This window comes from Somniosus microcephalus, chromosome 9 (genome assembly GCF_052327205.1).
Source record: "Somniosus microcephalus isolate GS21.2 chromosome 9, FLI_Smic_1.0, whole genome shotgun sequence".
In the NCBI taxonomy this organism is placed as follows: Eukaryota; Metazoa; Chordata; class Chondrichthyes; order Squaliformes; family Somniosidae; genus Somniosus; species Somniosus microcephalus.
This window is the reverse complement of record NC_140995.1, coordinates 16,867,824-16,886,535: the sequence shown is the minus strand read 5'-3', so window position 1 is coordinate 16,886,535 and position 18,712 is coordinate 16,867,824. Positions and strand designations below refer to the sequence as shown.

General features: G+C 47.9%; 1 protein-coding gene across 6 annotated transcripts in view; it reads right to left on the bottom strand.

The window, feature by feature from the left end:
• Positions 1-18,712, bottom strand: part of LOC147112280 (myelin transcription factor 1-like protein) — a 568,764-nt gene that overhangs the window by 216,823 nt on the left and 333,229 nt on the right. For all 6 annotated transcript variants that reach the window (XM_085996413.1, XM_085996412.1, XM_085996415.1 and 3 more), the window contains one exon: positions 8,090-8,301. In XM_085996413.1, coding sequence (XP_085852539.1) covers positions 8,090-8,301 — 212 coding nt within the window. The remainder of the gene's footprint in view (positions 1-8,089; positions 8,302-18,712) is intronic.

Sequence of the window (18,712 nt, the reverse complement as noted above, 5' to 3'; positions counted from 1 at the left end):
CTATCTGGAGGATGGTAACATCTTCAGGTTGTTCCTTTCCTTTAGGGAGAGATAGTCTGGACCTTTAGACCCAATTAAGCATCTTTTGGATTCGGTTACTTCTAACTTTAGTTGAAAGTGAACGTCTGGGGAATACGCCTGATCCGGGGTAGCCCTAAAGGGGCTAGGACTAATAATAATCCTTTCAGTAACAGGACACTTAGAAAATTATAATAGGATTGGGCAGAGTCAACACGGATTTATGAAAGGGAAATCGTGTTTGACAAATCTGTTCGATATTTTTGAGGTTGTAACTAGCAGGATAAGGGGGAACCAGTGTATTTGGTGTATTTGGATTTTCACAAGGCATTCGATAAGGTGCCACACAAGAGGTTATTAAACAAAATTAGGACTCATGGGATTGGGGGTAATATACTAGCATGGATTGAGGATTGGTTAATGGACAGAAAACAGAGAGTAGGAATAAATGGATCATTTTCGGGTTGGCAGGCTGTAACTAGTGGGGTATTGCAAGGATCAGTGCTTGGGCCTCAGATATTCACAATCTATATTAATTTTGGATCAGATTTGGATGAGAGGACCAAATGTAATACATCCACGTTTGTTGATGATACAAAGCTGGGTAGGAATGTAAATTGTGAGGAGGATGCAAGGAGGCTTCAAGGGGATATAGACAAGCTAAGTGAGTGGGCAAGAACATGACAAATGGAATATAAATGTGGAGAAGTGTGAAGTTATCCACTTTGGTAGGAAAAATAGAAAAGCAGAGTATTTTTTAAATGGTGAGCGATTGGGAAATATTGGTGTTCAGGGTACTTGTACACGAATCACTGGAAGTTAACATGCAGGTACAGCAAGCAATTAGGAAATTTCTTCACTCAGAGGATGTTGAATCTTTGGAATTCTCTACCCCAGAGGGCTGTGGAGGCTCAGTCGTTGAGTATATTCAAGACAGAGATCAATAGATTTTTGGATATTAAGGGAATCAAGGGATATGGGGATAGTGCGGGAAAGTGGAGTTGAGGTAGAAGATCAGCCATGATCTTATTGAATGGTGGAGCAGGCTCGAGGGGCCAAATGGCCGACTCCTGCTCCTATTTCTTATGTTCTTATGTGGATGTTCCCCCACAGGGAGGCCCGATACGAGGTCAGGCTCACTACTAATTTTCACCTTCATCGCTTGGGTGGTAAAGTGGTAGAGGATCGTCCGTTATTAAACCTACACGATTTTCACTGCCATTGATTTCAGCGTGATGATAATTGGACGGGTTCTAAAATGGGCAATCTAGTAATCAATTTTAAAGCCCCCCACTGTTTGCACACCTTCCTTGCAACTCTACACACCTGAGCTGAAATAATGGGAAGGAGAGGTGCCACATGCATTAGAAAAAGCAAAGTTCGTTATTTTAGATATAATAAACATTACTAAGTTCACTTTAGCACCATCTCAATTCTTTCTCCTACAATATTTTTCTCATAAATCACGTTTCTCAATTCAAACGACTCACGTAATCCCAACTGCTCACCAGCCAAAATTTCTAAGTACCTATCTGTACCTCAGACTGTACCTTTCCATTTATTTGCAAACAAATATGTATTGCTTTTTTTTTTACAGAGCTAAATACCACATTAATCAGATTCAACATCGCACCTCTTTTCACACGACTGTTATAAATTAACTTCTGATTCAAACTCCCCCACAAATATAGCCGGAATACTTATTACATTATTAATGAAGACCAGCATTCCCAATGCTGCTTTTCCTTGTGCGCAGCATTCCCCTACAGTCTTACAATACGCCTCTTAAATTGACAGCTCTGGGCTTTTGAAGTTTCCTGTTTTATTTTTACGTGGTTCTTCCCTGTAACCACCGATCTGTTCGACCCCATACACAGATACTCTCATGCTAATCGAATAGCTGCCTTGTCATTCCTGTATATTATTTTTAAAAAACACTATTTTGCACTAAAAGCTTCAACTCTTGCACTAAAATAGCAACTGGAGTCTATTCATGAAGCATTCATGGATCCACAAAGTGGGATTTTTTTTCTGTAGGAGTCATTCTGGAAGGGACTTAGGGCTAGAAATTCAGTAGGCTTTGCGCCCAGTTTTCGCCCAAAGAGGGCTTTTGCGCCACTTGCTGAGCTTTCGCCGATATTCAGCGCTGCGGTAATGGCGGCGTTAGCCAGTAGCGCTGCGCCGCCACCGATGACGTCATCGGTGTGCGCAGTGCCCCGCTACCGCCCCGACCGCCATATTTAGTTGCGGCCGCCTCTTCCGCAGCGGCCGCAAACAGCGATCAGAAAACGGGGCCGTCCTGTAGCCTTAGTGGGGCGCTTTAAGGTGGAGGTGCGGCCGGCCGCTTTTTCGGCGGCCGCCTGCCCGCACCTCCTTCCCCGGCCTCCTCCACCCCGGCCCCCCCCCCCACGGCATTGCCGGCTGCTTTCCGCGAACCCGGCACTTCTCCGTGGTGCCGGGCTCATTTGCCGGCACTATCCAGCGGCGATCTCCCCGTTGCAGGCACCTCCCCCTTAAGAGAAGGAGGAGGCCTGCAGTACCGCAGCCTGCCGCTCCGCAGCGGGTGGCGCAGCGGCGCCTAGAGCGCTGAAATTCAGTTTCAGCGCCCCAAGCGGGGGCGGGCACACCCTGGAATAGTGCCCGGTTCCGACTTGGGGCGCAAAAACTGAATATCTGACGGGCGCAACTGGCTCCGCGCTCAGCGCTAACTTTTGGGCGCACGCCAGCTGGCGGGCCCAAAGTGAATTTCTAGGCCTTAGTCACTAGATAAGAATTGTGAAAATAATGCTCCAACTGCAGAAGTGTTGATGTGTCTGACGGTTAAGGAGTCAAACTGAAACAGATGCACGCAAACTATATTTTATCTGCCATTTACTAAAGCTTGCTGATCTGCAAGCTGCAATCTGGAGAAAATATCAAATACAGAAACTTTAAGCCCCTTTGGGGGAAAAATTGGTTTGGTTTGCGCCTCTCGTTAGGGAGGGCTAACGGGGCGCAAATCCCCTAGCGTCCGGGCACGGTGCTGCTAACGCCTCCTGCGTAATTCAGCGGGAGGTTAGCGGCGGCGGCAGTCAGCAGCGCCCCGTGGCGCCGTGCCACCGGTGATGACATCATCGGCGTGCACAGCACCCCGCTCACACCCCGGCCGCATACTTCCCTTGCGCCCCCTGACCTATCACCGGATGATATGGCCGACGGGGTCGGGGGGGGTGTTTTTGAAGCAGCGGCGGCGCAAGTTAAAGGGGCAGGTGTCGGGCGGCCATTTTTATTTTGGCCGACTGCCAGTACCTGCCCCCTTTCACTTTTTTATGAGGGGTGCCGGCTGCGATCGCTCAGCCCGGCACGTCTCTTGAGCGGCGGGCTGTTTTCACGGCACCCCGCTCCCCGGTGGTCCAGCAGGGCCCCGGTGCGCACAGCGCTAGGACCCTCCCCTTTAATCAGGGGAGGGAGTCCTGCAGTACCGCGGCGCTACGTGTCAACGTGCGTGGCGCTGTTGCACGTAGCACCGCAAACTTCAGTAGTAGCGCCCCAAGCAGGAGGGGGAGCACTTTCCAGTAGTGCCCCACCTCCTGCTTGGGGCGCTACTACTGAATTTACAGCGGAGGGGCACTAACTTTTTCGGGGTGCTAAGGTGACGTTAGCATGCCAAAAGGGGTGCCACCTAATTCCACCCCAACCGTAATTTAGCAGAAATCAGTACCACATTAACTTGACATTTATTCACTTCTCCAAAAACTGACCCTTCTTTTCTTAATGCTCACCTAACAGCATTGAGAAATGTCAGCAAGACCCCTCTTTCAGACGTGCTGGTGTTTACCACAGTAATATTTCAGGATTGGACAGGTTCCCAAGTCATCAGGAGGTATCGGTTTAATAAGGATGCCGTGCAGGGAAACTCAGTCAGTTAGCCATCCATGTCATGCTGCATGTCTTAGGTGACAGATGCTCTCAGGCGAGTACATCTCAGTATCTGGATTCCTGGGTCACAGCAGGAGCAACAGCAAGCCAACTATGATTTCAATTAAATGGCAGGCTTTACAACTGTCGAGAGTCCTACTGATTGCACATATGTGGCTCTCAGTCCACCATCCATAATGAGGACATGTGTCAGAAAACGGTGTTATGCCAGAAACATGCAGCTGTCGTATATTAAAATCACTCTTCCAGTCTCGCTTGGCATCCGAGGGTGCATGACCTTCTTGTCCCCCCCCAACCACTTCTGGGCAAACCTACTGAGCAGATGATTCTCCTCCACTGGGCCTGGCTGATTTGGCATGGTACGTTTATGTGCCACTCCAGGTCTTCCCAACTTTGCTTGATATCTATGCTGGACCTCATTTCCTAGCTGTCCATATTGGCTTGGGCAATCAAATGGGCACAGCCAAAGCATTGGTCCAGCATGCTGGCAACCTCAAAAATGTACATTCATATTTGATAATTGTATGTTTCCACTGTTATATTAGTAAACGTAACAAAGATAAAACAACTGTTTGGGATTTTCCTTTAAAATTCAGAATACTAAGAGAATTTCTAATTTTTTACTAAAAATGTAAATTAACGTCGCATTATCTCGGCTTGAGCGAAAAAAATCAGTGTACTAAAGTCTCACTTCAAAGGGCGTTTGATTACTTCATGCACTGCATCCTCCAGTACATTTAATTAAGCTTCTGATTTTAGTGTTATTACCCTCCCTCACCCCCTCCGCAGAAGGATGAATTCCAAAATTAGGGTTAAACCTGACCAAAAAAACCTGGAAACGTCAATGCTGCCATACTGCAGTTCTGGTGTGATACGTGCGGCAGCTTTCTCCGTTTGGCACAGGGGTATGCTTCATCGTCCCTCCGTAGCGACAGGCAGCATCGATGCAGAGTGCCCCCTTCAGTCGCCTAGATCACACAGAAATGGCTGAATGAAGATGCGTCAGGGAGGAGGCACTGAGAGCAGAGCGAGTGAAGCACGTCAGCTGCTTTTAGCACGGTACTGTGTAAAGGCTGTTGTAAGTGTGTGTTATTTCAAGTATTTCATTTGTTTCTTCCAGATTTATTTTGCTGATTAAACCCAAAGTTTCTGATTGTAGAAATTCTCTCTTAATTTATACCGAAAACAAGCAACACAGATTTGCTTGTAATTGGTTTCACCTACTGGTTCAGGAAGACGAAAGCTGACAATGAGATATTCCTAAATACTCGGAGCTCCAGCACGGCAAGAGAGCCCCAGGCGGGCAGAGGAAACGCTTCAAGGACACCCTCAAAGCCTCCTTGAAAAAGTGTAAAATCCCCACCGACACCTGGGAATCCCTGGCCCAATACCGCACAAAGTGGAGGAGAAGCATCCGGGAAGGCGCCGAACACCTCGAGTCTCTTCGCTGGGAGCAAGCGGAAGCCAAGCGCAGGCAGCGCAAGGAGCGCACGTCAACCCAAGCACCCCACCCACCCGCCCCTTCAACCACCGTCTGCCCCACCTGTGACAGGGACTGTAGGTCCCGCATTGGACTCATCAGTCACCTGAGAACTCATTTTTAATGTGGAAGCAAGTCATCCTCGGTTCCGAGGGACTGCCTAAGAAGAAGATTCCTAAATACATTGCTGTTGCTCTAATGACAAAAAGAAAGTTAGCATGCAGGTACAACAAGCAATTAGGAAGGCAAATGGCATGTTGGCCTTTATTGCAAAGGGGGTTGGAGTAAAAGTGTAAGGAAGTCTTGCTCCAATTGTACAGGGCTTTGGTGAGGCCACACCTGGAGTGCTGTGCACAGTTTTGGTCTCCTTATCTGAGGAAGGACATACTGGCCTTGGAGGCGATGCAACGAAGGTTCACTAGATTGATTCCTAGGATGAGAGGGTTGTCCTATGAGGAGAGATTGAGTAGAATGGGCCTATACTCTCTGGAGTCTAGAAGAATGAGAGGTGATCTCATTGAAACATACAAGATTCTGAAGGGGATTGACAGGGTAGACGCTGAGAGGTTGTTTCCCCTGGCTGGAGAGTCTAGAATTAGGGGGCATAGTCTCAGGACAAGGGGGTCGGCCATTTAAGACTGAAATGAGGAGGAATTTCTTTACTCAGAGGGTTGCGAATCTTTGGAATTTTCTACTCCAAACAGTTGAGGATGCTGAATCATTGAGTATATTCAAGGCTGAGATCGATAGATTTTTGGACTCTAGGGGAATCAAGGGATATGGTGATCGGACGGGAAAGTGGAGTGGAGGTCGAAGAACAGCCATGATCTTATTGAATGGCGGAGCAGGCTCGAGGGCCCCCATGGCCAACTCCTGCTCCTAATTCTTATGTTCTTAAATTTTCCACTGCATCCTTATATGAGGGACCCTGTTACCTCCCACTGGAGACTACTCTGTGATGTAATAAGGATAAACAGAGGGGAACTAGGCAGCATTCTAATAGATGTGACGTCACTGAGGCTGTACAAGGCCCAGTGCAGCAGAGGAAATGCACTCTCCATTTTTATCCAATCTCTGCTGGGGGAAAAAAAAAAGAATATACAATTGGACCTTACTGCACTGAACTCCGGCCTAACAAAATTCTGGATTTAGCAAAGGCCACCCCCAGGCTGTGGTCTTATAAATCTATGCTGCCTGTTTCTAATTTATTGTTGTACAGGCCCTTCTCCGGCCTGCCCCACTTTAATTGCTCCGGTCCTTTGCTCTTTTTGCCAAGGTTCTTTGTTTCCGTTGCAGAAGGAACTATTCAAGAAGCAGGGCAGTTCTAATACAAATCTCTTGTCAGAATGAATCAAACTGGATTCACAAGCATAGCCAGCAGTCACAAGGAACACCAACCTGACTGCTGTGACAATTTAATCTTGACCACACGGCAGAAAAGATTCTGCACCGCATTTGACTATTTAGGCGCTTTTTGTACTATAAAGAGAGGTTGTTCCTCCAGGGCTAAACTAAAGCTGTCAACAAATCCATTTCTCTGTTCACCTTATATTTTTTTTGCTGTCAAATTTCATCAGGTGTCCCTGGGATAATACAGTCCTCTGGAAATGAAAGATGTTTTCTTATCAGAAAACCATTAAAGTCACATTTCAGTGATGTCTCCTTAATTTATATAATAATGTAATACAGAATAATACAATCACTATACAGACAAGTTTTCCAAATATATATATGACATATATACAAGCATTATTTCGTATTTTTTAATTGTTTTACTTTTCTGCATGATTATTGCTTTCCTTCAGTATCCTAACTTGCAGAAGGCATTTGAAATTGGAATCGCACACAATTCGGGGCACAATACGGCCGCAGTGCGCACTGCACGCGCCTTAAGAGGCCGCCAGCAGGACCATAGCAGATTGGTCCCACAGCCTTATTTATTTATTAATGGTGAGCTGCAGGCACCAGAGGGCGAGTCCGGGAGAGGGAGCGAGCAGTGGCTGGCAGCAGTCTGTGGTTTTAATGCGGCACTCTCCTCCCGTTTCCACATTCAGGTAAGTATTTTATTTATTTTTTTAAAACGTACCTTTTTGGTGGCGGTCTCCAGCGGTTCCTTAAAGGAGCGCTGGTTACGACTGCATGAGGACCTGGTAATCACGAGCGCAGCTGACCTGTCGCCTGCTGCGTTCAATGAAAACCAATTTCCGTTTGGGTCCTAAAACAGGAGTTAGGCCCCTTATGAGCATAATCAAGGGGCCTAAAGCTGGCTTTAGGTGGCCGCCAGGAATGCCTCTACAGCGCCCGATCCAAAATGGCACCGGACGTGTGTTCAACGCTATTCGAGTGGAGGAGCTTGACCTTCCAAGTTGGACCTCTGCCTAGAAAACGGGCACAATGAGGTCCAGTTTCACCCTCATTATGTTTTAACAGTATCTACAATTTCCATTGCTATTGTGCTTGAAAGGTCCTTCGGGTGATGTTACAATCACAGGTAGTTTGCAGCCAGATGTAGTGCCTGAAAGAACCGTCAGTAATGCTCACAACAAACAGAATGCAACATAAACTGCAAATACGAAAGCCTGCTTCGTTTTGGCGATTGAAAACAATTTTCTGTGTCAAACGCGTTAGTTATTGCTGTTCTTCCATAATATTAGAAAGCATCACTTTTCTTACCGTCATACCCTTTGGGAGATGCATCCCTGGCCTGAACTTTGGGAGCAATAGCTCGTTTTCCAAAAACTTGGTTGTCGTAGTTGTTATATTCAAATGTCGTCTTAGAATATTTCTCCAGCTCTTTTGCCAGGTTAGACCGAGGCGTGGTGGTGGAAACATTGTGTCTGTAGCCATACTGTGGGATCTCGAGCTGCTTAACAAAACACATAGGCCTAAAATGAAAGAGATATGTAAATTACTAGGATCTGTGTTTCTTATATAGTCGCTGAAGAATTTACACTTTGTTCACAAGACAAGTTTGATATCTACAGTGTAAATTATAAGGGCAAATTTTCCATTTCAGTGTTCCCAGTGTGGACCTGCCCCCATTGGGAGTACATATTGGGAAATTACGCATCTCCAGCCTGTGATTTGCTGTCCATAACTAATGTTCCTGCTAGGCAGGCTCTTGCACCAGGAACCCTGGAGCAGAAAATGTACTCTCCAGTCTTCATACTTCCCTAGTATCGAAACAATTTATAATTAGTGAAAGAACTGAGCCTGTAGTTATGACTCCATGCACTTTTTGGATGGCTCAACGTTATTTTAACAGAAATTATTTTAATAATGGGAAAAAAAAAATTCAAACCTACAATACATCTCCGAGTCACTGATAGTTTTTTTTAGGATTGAAAAATGTCATCAGAACCAGATTCTTTGATGGCTCAGTACGTAATGGCACTGCTTGGTCACGCCAGGAAAGGACAACTTTTGAGCTACCGATCTGTTCTAAGTTAGCTGAGCTCATCAGGAGCGGAGGGGGGGCGGGGGGTGGGGGGCGGTCAGGGCATTGAGGTGCAAGACCTAGCCCTAGAATTAGGGAGGGGTAAAATCGGCCATGGTTTCCACTCCTGATCGGTATCCTGAGATCCCACCCCCCCCTAGAAATCTCTTGCGTGTAGATGATGGTTGAGGTCAGCCGTGATACCCCCAGCGAATACACTCAGCATTCGCTGTCACAGGTCACATGTGGAGAATGGGCAAGGTATCCAAGGATTGCCAACACTCATAGGACCATGGCATCATCCAGTGGGTTGAGGACCAAGGAGGAGACAATTAAGAAAAAGCGACCTCAGGTTTTCTTTCACGAATGTTGCTGATGTAATAAACTGCAGACTATTTTCAAATGAACATAAAAATTAAAACCAGAAACCAGAGTTTAAAGCATTTTTTTTTTGGTGTGAATTTAGTTCTCATCAAAGTGAGGCAATTTCAATGCTGGGGAATGGGGCACTATCACCTTGGGTACCCAGTATCAGTTTCACACAATAGGTATAGCATTATTTGATGTTACCTTTGCTCTGCCACACCTCAGCTCCGACTTAAGAAGAGCAACCAATACTGCTGTAGTGTGACATTTTCCTACATCAGAAATCTTAAGTGAGACTGCCATTTAGTACCAATTAATGCCATTTTCATGCTATGGGCTCATGCCCATTAGACACTGAGTAGAGACTGATTTAACATAGGACACTAAACGATCAGAAGACTTTCATCCGGTTAGTCTGGATGAATTTGAACACTGGGCCCGAGCGCGAAAGACCGACGTCCAACCCACCGTGTTACCCAGTGCCCCGTGCTTTTCTATTACAACGATCATAACTTGAACTTCATAACAAAATTCATAGGGATCGATTTTGACTTATGGGCAGCCATTCCGGCAGCAAAGAGATCGTGGCGGTTTTGTGGCCCGCCCTCATTTGAATTTGACAGGCGAGCTGCGGGCGCACACGGGCCTTCGGACGCAGCTCACCCGTCTTCAACCTCAGGAACATCGGGCAGCTGGGCTGCTGGCAGAGGACCGCAGGTACAGGAAACTCTTTTTTATCCGGCACCGACGGGACCGGCGTGGTGCCGGTTTATCAAAAAGTCCGGATTACAGAGAGTTATAAAAGGCACGAGAGCTCCGTACACAGCAACAAATCCAGGCTTCCCTGTTGCTTAGCAACAGCTGCAAGAACACCGGCCACAGACCAAGCGTCCCTGTTGCTTAGCAACAAGTGCAGAATCCCCCGATTACACAGCCAAGAATCAAGAAACGGCCACTAATATGAAGAAAAACTTAACTGAACCTACTCCTGAATTTTGCCGGTTAACCGAGATTTCCGGTTGTTTGGGTGCCGGTAAATCGAGAGTTTCCTGTAGTTCCTCGGGGGGAGGGGGAGGAGGGGGTGATGCCGGGGGCCGGCAACGGGCCGCAGTGTTTTATTTTTTGTGGAGCCAGGAAGAGCCCTCCGGCTCCACAGAAAAGCAATCCTTTCATTTTTTGTTTCTGGCTGTTTCCTGATTGGAACACCCAGTACACACGGTCCACCCGTGTGTCCCATGAAAACTGCAATCAGGCACCTAACCACATCATTAGGAGCCCTGTTTGCATGAGAAGGAGGCCCACCGCCTGTTTCAAGCAGACGCTCAGGCCGCCCGGGGTAGACCTCTTTCAAAATGGCTGTCATCGTAGCATCGGCAACAGCGTGGCAGTAAGTCTACCAACCTCAATTTGAGGCCCACTTGCCACCCTGTTCACACCGATTTCCCCAAGTGAAAATCAGTCCCATTGTGTTTCTCCCGATACTGAATGATGAAGAAATGAAACCAGGAAATGGAGAGTTCTAAAATTTTCAGTTCGCCGTTGATTTTATTAAATGGTATAATGGATGCAACCAGACTTTAAGGGATGAATTCAGAACAAACTGTCGGCTGATTGCAGGGAATGCTGTTGGTTACCAAATGACTTCAGTTATTTAAGAATGTACTATAGGGCTAGAAATTCGGTGCATTTGTGCCACTTGTTAGCACCCCCCCCCCCCGGGGGGGGCAATAACGAGGGCCCCAAACGACTTTTCGCCCAGGCACGGCGCTGCTAATGACTCCCACTAAATTCAGCGGGAGTTTAGCGGCAGCGGTAACCGGCAGCGCCCCCGCTCCGCTGCGCAGGCCCCGTTTTCGCCCCACCTGCAAAAATTGTCCCGCGCCCCCTGAATCCGCGCCGGGCGATGGCAGCGACCGATTCAGTGGGCAGGAACAGAGCGACAGGAGGCTCGCGGGGCACTAAGTAAAGGGGAGGTGGCGGGTATGGGGCAATAAAAATATCGTCCGACTTACTTGTCGCGGCCCGTTGCCTCTTTGAACGCGTGGTCCGTGCCGCGATCTGGCAGCCCGGCACTCCTCTTGTGTGCCGGGCTGCTGGCATGGTACCCCGCGCCCTGGTGGTCCAGATAGGGCCCCGCAGAGTTGTGGACTTGGACCCTCCCCTTTAATGATAGGGAAGAGCCCTTCTATGCGGCAGTGCTACGTGGCCCAGTGCGTAGCGCTGCAGAACGCATCGCCCCGATATTCGGGGTTAGCGCTCGAAGAAGGAAGTGGCGCGCCACCTCCCTCTTGAGGCGCTAAAATTGAATTTACTGATCGCCGGCGTGCTAAATTTAGTGCCCAGGCGATGTTAGCGACCCAAAAATGGTCGCTAGCGAATTTTTCCTCCATTATTCTAAGGGTTGCATCAAAGTGATAGATTTCCAGGCATAGCTGCAGTAAAGACTCATTGCTCCCCAGAACCAGTACAAATCTTAAGAATAGAAATAGCATACAAGATTGCGATAAATGTTTATGCTACTATAATAAAGAGACAATATTCCTTTTTGATCGTCTATAGATGAAATATTGCACAGTTGTCAGCAAAGTCACAGAGCAGAACTTCTGATCAGCAAAGTTCAAGTATGAATACTTAAAACAGCTACCCTATGTCTTATTTGCACTATTTATGCACAGCCATCAGCCTGTTTATTTTAAACGGGTTAAACATGATGTAAGAACAGAGTCCAAGTGCGTTAATTGTTTGTATGCAAACTTTGGCAACTGCAAGTTTAATCCGCACAAATCCTTAATATTTTTATTTTAAATATCTGTGATGGATCAAGCTTACGGGTATAGCCATTTACCATTGGTTGATATTTAAAAATGTTATGTTTATATGGTTACAACCATTGATTTTACAATCGCTGTATTTTTTTCCATGGCAAAGAGCATTCAGGAGCGGAGCATTTGCTCTTCAAAAAATTAAGTCAGTTTTGAATTAGCGCTAATGAAAAGAGCATTCAATTTTGCCTCTACTCTTGAAATTTCTCCTGCGCCTAAACAATTACTGTGCAAGTTAACCAACAAATCCTGCACCATGTTGTTTTGCCTGTTCTGCCCTTGTTAAGCAGCAATTAACATGGTTCACGCAAAATTACTCAAGCCTGACTTGACATGCGGATTGTGTTATTGAACCCATTAAAAGGCACCATTCAAGGGTTGCCAGCAGAGGTCCAGCATGGAGGTATATGGCTAAGTCCATCAATCCTGCACTCCCAGTGGTGAGTCGCGCTTCAAGGGTGCACGTGCGGGTTGGAGATTGGAGCCTCGAAACTCCAAGGCCATAATGGAGCGAAGCAGTTATCTGGTGGGGGATGAATTTGAGGCAGGTTACGTTGCGACTCCGCCCCTTTTTGTTAGCCTGTTCAAAACTCCATCTTGACGTTGGGGCCATGGGACCGATGTAATCCCATCTGTCAGAAACCCCGCCAGTTCTGCATTCCTTGCCCCCCAAAGCTACGTACAGCTGCAGGAAGCATGCCAGGCCCTGCTCCTGGTGGACGCGGGGGGGCCTGTGTGGCTTTCTTCGGCAACCTTCGAATTATAAGCTTGAAAATCTTTTGGAAAGATCTTCACCAGCCACAACCGGCCCAGTTCATTCATTCCGCCATTCATTTGTTGAGGTGGGCATCCCAGAAGTGCCAAAAATGGCACAACTGCCCGAACCCCAGGATTCTGGACAGAGTCAGCAGCACATCCATGTATGGCTGGAAGTTCTGCCCTGTCCCAGACCTGCACAAAGGAGACTAGAAGAGGAATTTCTAAGCCAGGGTTACAACAATTCTCTGACCCACGCTCCCTTCGACTACAGCTTTCCACCGGGAGCACGGCACCAGTAAATTTACTTTATAATACAGAACTAGTACAGGAAACTCTTTTTTATCCGGCACCAATGGGACCGGCGTGGTGCCGGTTTATCAAAAAGTCCGGATTACAGAGAGGTATAGTTAAAAGGTACAAGAGCTCCGTACACAGCAACAAATCCAGGCTTCCCTGTTGCTTAGCAACAGCTGCAAGAACCCCGGCCACAGACCAAGCGTTCCTGTTGCTTAGCAACAAGTGCAGAAACCCCCGATTACACAGCCAAGAATCAAGAAACGGCCACTAATATGAAGAAAAACTTAACTGAACCTACTCCTGAATTTTGCCGGTAAATCGAGAGTTTCCTGTAACATGTTTCAGTGCATACCACAGCAAAACTCATTTGGAAATGTTAGAGAAGGAAGAAGGAGGGCTGGGAAGATCAGTAGCCATCAGTAGTAACACGAAACTAGGTGGGATTGTGAGTTGTGAGGAGGATGCAAAGAGGCTTCAAGGCGATTTAGACAAGTTGAGTGAGTGGGCAAATACATCGCAGATGCAGTATAACGTGGATAAATGTGAAGTTATCCACTTCGGTAGGAAAAACAGAAAGGCAGAGTATTATTTAAATGGTGATAGATTGGGAAATGCTGATGTACAAAGGGACCTGGGTGTCCTTGTACACCAGTCACTGAAAGCAAACATGCAGGTGCAGCAAGCAGTTAGGAAGGCAAATGGTATGTTGGCCTTCATTGCAAGAGGATTTGAGTACAGGAGCAAGGATGTCTTATTACAGTTATACAGGGCCTTGGTGAGACCACACCTGGAGTACTGTGTGCAGTTTTGGTCTCCTTACCTAAGAAAGGATATACTTGCCACAGAGGGAGTGCAGCGAAGGTTCACCAGACTGATTCCTAGGATGGCAGGACTGTCGTATGAGGAGAGATTGGGTTGACTAGGCCTGTATTCACTAGAGTTTAGAAGAATGAGAGGGAATCTCATTGAAACATATAAAATGTTTACAGGGCTAGACAGACTGGATGCAGGGAGGATGTTTCCCCTGGCTGGGGGGGTCTAGAACGAGGGGTCACAGTCTCAGGATACGGGGTAGGACATTTAGGACTGAGATGAGAAGAAATTTCTTCACTCAGAGGGTGGTGAACCTGTGGAATTCTCTACCACAGAAGGCTGTGGAGGCCAAGTCACTGAATATATTTAAGAAGGAGATAGATAGATTTCTAGACGCAAAAGGCATCAAGGGGTATGGGGAGAGAGCGGGAATATGGTATTGAGATAGAGGATCAGCCATGATCATATTGAACGGCAGAGCAGGCTCGAAGGGCCGAATGACCTACTCCTGCTCCTATGTTTCTATGCTTCTCTAATAGAAGGGCCATCGGCTAACACCTCAGCCAGTCCTATCAGGTACTGACCCCTCTCCTTCAAATCTGTCGTCATCACCCCTCTCCTCAAAAAACCAACCCTTGACCCTCCGTCTTTACAAACTACTGCCACATCTCTAACCTCCCTTTCCTCTCCAAAGTCCTTGAACATGTTGTCGCCTCCCAAATCCGTGCCCATCTTTCCCGCAACTCCATGTTTGACTCCCTCCAATCAGGTTTCCGCCCTTGCCACAGTACCGAAACGGCTCTTATCAAAGTCACAAATGACATCCTTTGTGACTGTGACAAAGGTAACCTATCCCTCCTCGTCCTTCTTGACTTGTCTGCAGCTTTTGACACAGTTGACCACTCCATCCTTCTCCAATGCCTCTCCACCATCATCCAGCTGGATGGGACTGCACGCGCCTGGTTCCATTCTTATCTATCTAATCGTAGCCAGAGAATCACCTGCATTGGCTTCTCTTCCCGCTCCCACATCGTTACCTCTGGTGTCTCCCAAGGAACTATCCTTGGCCCCCTCCTATTTCTCATCTACATGTTGCCCCTTGGTGACATTATCCGAAAACACAGCGTCAGTTTCCACATGTACACTGATGACACCCAGTTCTACTTCACCATCACTTCTCTCGACCCCTCCACTGTCTCTAAGTTGACATCCAGTACTGGATGAACAGAAATTTCCTCCAATTAAATATTGGGAAGACCGAAGCCATTGTCTTCAGTCCCCGCCACAAACTCCATTCCCTAGCCACCGACTCCATCCCTCTCCCTAGCATCTGTCTGAGGCTGAACCAGACTGTACGCAACCTTGGTGTCATATTTGACCCAAAAATGAGCTTCCGACCACATATCCGTGCCATAACTAAGACCGTCTATTTCCACCTCCGAAACATCGCCCGTCTCCGCCCTTGCCTCAGCTCATCCGCTGTTGAAACCCTCATCCATGCCTTTGTTACCTCTAGACTTGACTATTCAACGCACTCCTGGCCAGCCTCCCACATTCTACCCTGGGTAAACTTGAGGTCATCCAAAGCTCAGCTGTCCGTGTCCTAACTCGCACCAAGTCCCGTTCGCCCATCACCCCCTGTGCTCGCTGACCTACATTGGCTGCCGGTTAAGCAGCGCCTCGATTTTAAAATTCTCATCCTTGGTTTTGAATCCCTCCATGGCCTCGCCCCTCCCTATCTCTGTAATCTCCTCCAGCCCGACAACCCCCCGAGATATCTGCGCTCCTCTAACTCTGGCCTCTGGAGCATCCCTGATTATAATCGCTCAACCATTGGCGGCCGTGCCTTCAGCTGCCGAGCCCCTAAGCACTGGAATACCCTCCCTAAACCTCTCCGCCTCGCTACCTCTCTTTCCTCCTTTAAGACCTGCCTCTTTGACCAAGCTTTTGGCCTAATTTCTCCTTATGCGGCTCGGTGTCAAATTTTGTTTCATAACACTCTTGTGAAGCACCTTCGGATGTTTTACTACATTAAAGGCGCGATGTAAATACAAGTTGTTGTTGTTTTATGTCTCCGACAGGCATTTGAGCTATCTCAACTGGGGCTGAAATGTGTCATCTCCTGGAATCAGACCGGCAGACTTGGAGAAGCTGTAGAAGTGACAACAGCACTTAACTGTTACACCCCATCAGCACGGAACTTCCCAAGGATTGGCCAGGTCATGGATTGCTGCTGCACGACGGAGGTCACAGATCTGCTATTTTGACATGCTCATGACTATACAAGTTCAGCACTGGGGATGTAACAACAGCCAGAGCCCTTCTACCAAAGGTACGGCATTCCCAGTCGTCTAGGCGGTCAACGACTACAGCCTTCTGGTCAGGCAAGCATCTATAGAAAAACCCCATGCATTCATCGACAGCAAAGGTGAGCACTTCCCGAATTTCCAAATGGCGCGCACCCACAGGAAATGGATTAGGTACTCAATGCCTGGTTTCCAGGGACTGGGCAGAATATTATCCTCAGGGAATTATGGGCTTCCCAGCTTTTCCAGAGTGAGAATAGGCCATATGGCTGGTCACTCAGAGATATGGGTTACATGCTCAAAACCTGGTTATAATACCACAACATAATTACCCAGCACTCAGTAAACAGTGTATATCAAGACAAATCCCAGAGGCAGGAACATCACAGCTATTATACAAGGAGCCAATTGTGTGGATCAGTCCAGGGGTGCCCTACAATATGCCACAGTAAGAGACATCAGTATAACTGTGGATGCGGAACAGCAATAAAGCCTGGAACAGCAGGAGCAGGATGTTGATTAACTAGGAGCCAGCAGAAGCAGATTAGTCACTGCAGGAATCTGCTGATTCTGCTTGAGGGGTTCTTTCCTGAAGCCTGATCAGAGCCGTGCACTAAATATCAGGGCAAATTTGAGGAATTCGGAAACCTTTATGCTCGGCTTCATAGGATTTTTTTCTATATCTGTTTGGTTAATATCCCTTACGGCTACTATTTTCTTTAAGAAAGAGTCCTTAAAAAATATCAACTCAAATCTTTAACTTGGTGTGCTGTGTTTTTATTTATGTAAAATATATTTCAAATATAGGCTGTAGGTTTATGAAGGGTAGGTCATGTCTAACTAATCTAGTTGAATTACAGCAGGAGGTCACTAGCATGGTGGGTAGGAGAGTATCTATGGATGTTGTTGATATTGACTTTCAGAAGGCATTTGACAAGGGATTATTTGGCACAAGAGATTATTGCCAAAATTAGAGCACATGGAATTTGAGGCAACCTTGTGACATTAGGTCAGTAATTGATTGGGAGGCAGGAGACAGAGAGTAGGAATAAAGTGAATGTACAGTCTAAGGATAAGGGGTAAGCCATTTAGGACTGAGATGAGGAGGAATTTCTTCACCGAGAGTGGTGAACCTGTGGAATTCACAGAATCACAGAAACCCCACAGTGCAGATAGAGGCCATTTCGGCCCATCGAGCCTGCACCGACACATATCCCACCCGATCCCCGTAATCCCTACACCAACACATATCCCACCCTATCCCCGTAACCCCACGTATTTAATCCCCCCTAACACTAAGGGTCAATTTATCATAGCCAATCATCCTAACCCGCACATCCTTGGACTGTGGGAGGAAACCGGAGCACCCGGAGGAAACCCACGCAAACACGGGGAGAATGTGCAAACTCCACACAGACAGTCGCCCGAGGCCGGATTCGAACCCGGGTCCCTGGCGCTGTGAGGCAACAGTGCTAACCACTATGCCACAGAAGGCAGTTGAGGGCAACTTATATTAAATATATTCAAGAAGGAGTTAGATATATTTCTTAAGGCTAAGGGGATCAAGGGATATGGGGAGAAAGCAGGGACAGGGTACTGAGTTTGGATGATCAGCCATGATCTCATTGAATGGTGGAGCAGGCTCGAGGGGCCGAATGGCCTACTCCTGCTCCTATCTTCTATGTTTCTATGTTTCTCTGTTTGGCGCGATGTGACATGTGGCTTTCCTCAGGGTTTTGTACTGGGGCCTCAGCTTTTCGCCATAAATATCAATGACATAGATGAAGGAATAGAGGCCTAGAAATTCAGTGGGCTGCGCCACCCATTAGCGCCTTAAGAGGGCGTTAAGTGGGTCAGAAGCCACTGGCCATGCCTCCCGCTAAATTTAGCAGGACGCTAATGGTGGCACTAGCCGTTAGCGCTGTGCCACTACCGATGACGTCATTGGTGTGCGCAGCACCCTGCTACCACTCCGATCGCGAAATTTAGTTGCGCCCCCTGCTTTAACGCTGGTCGCTATTTGCGACTGGTTCAGGGGGGCCTACCTACGGCGGTAGAGGCGCTGAGGTGCGGGGCGGCCATTTTTTTTGCTGGCCGCCTGCCAGCACCTCTCCGCGCCGCTGTCCCCGGCCTCCTGAGCCCCCACCGCTCCCCCCCCCCCGCGGAGTGCCGGCTGTGTTCCAAGAGCCCGGCACTTCTCCTCGGTGCCGGGCTCTTTTGCCGGCATTCACGATCTTCGATCGCGCTGCAGCAGGCCCCTTCCCTTTAAGAAGGGGAGGAAGGCCTGCAGTACCGCAGTGCGCCGTGCCGCAGCGTGTGGCGCTGCGGCACATTGCGCAGCGATATTGAGTTGCAGCGCCCCAAGAGGGACGCAGGGCGCCTCCAGTAGCGCCGCGCTTCCCTCTGGGGCGCGCAAAGTCAATTTCCGGTGGGCGGTTGCGACTACTTCCGGGGTGCTACTTTTAGCGCCCTGGCGAGGCTGGGGGCGCCACTGAAT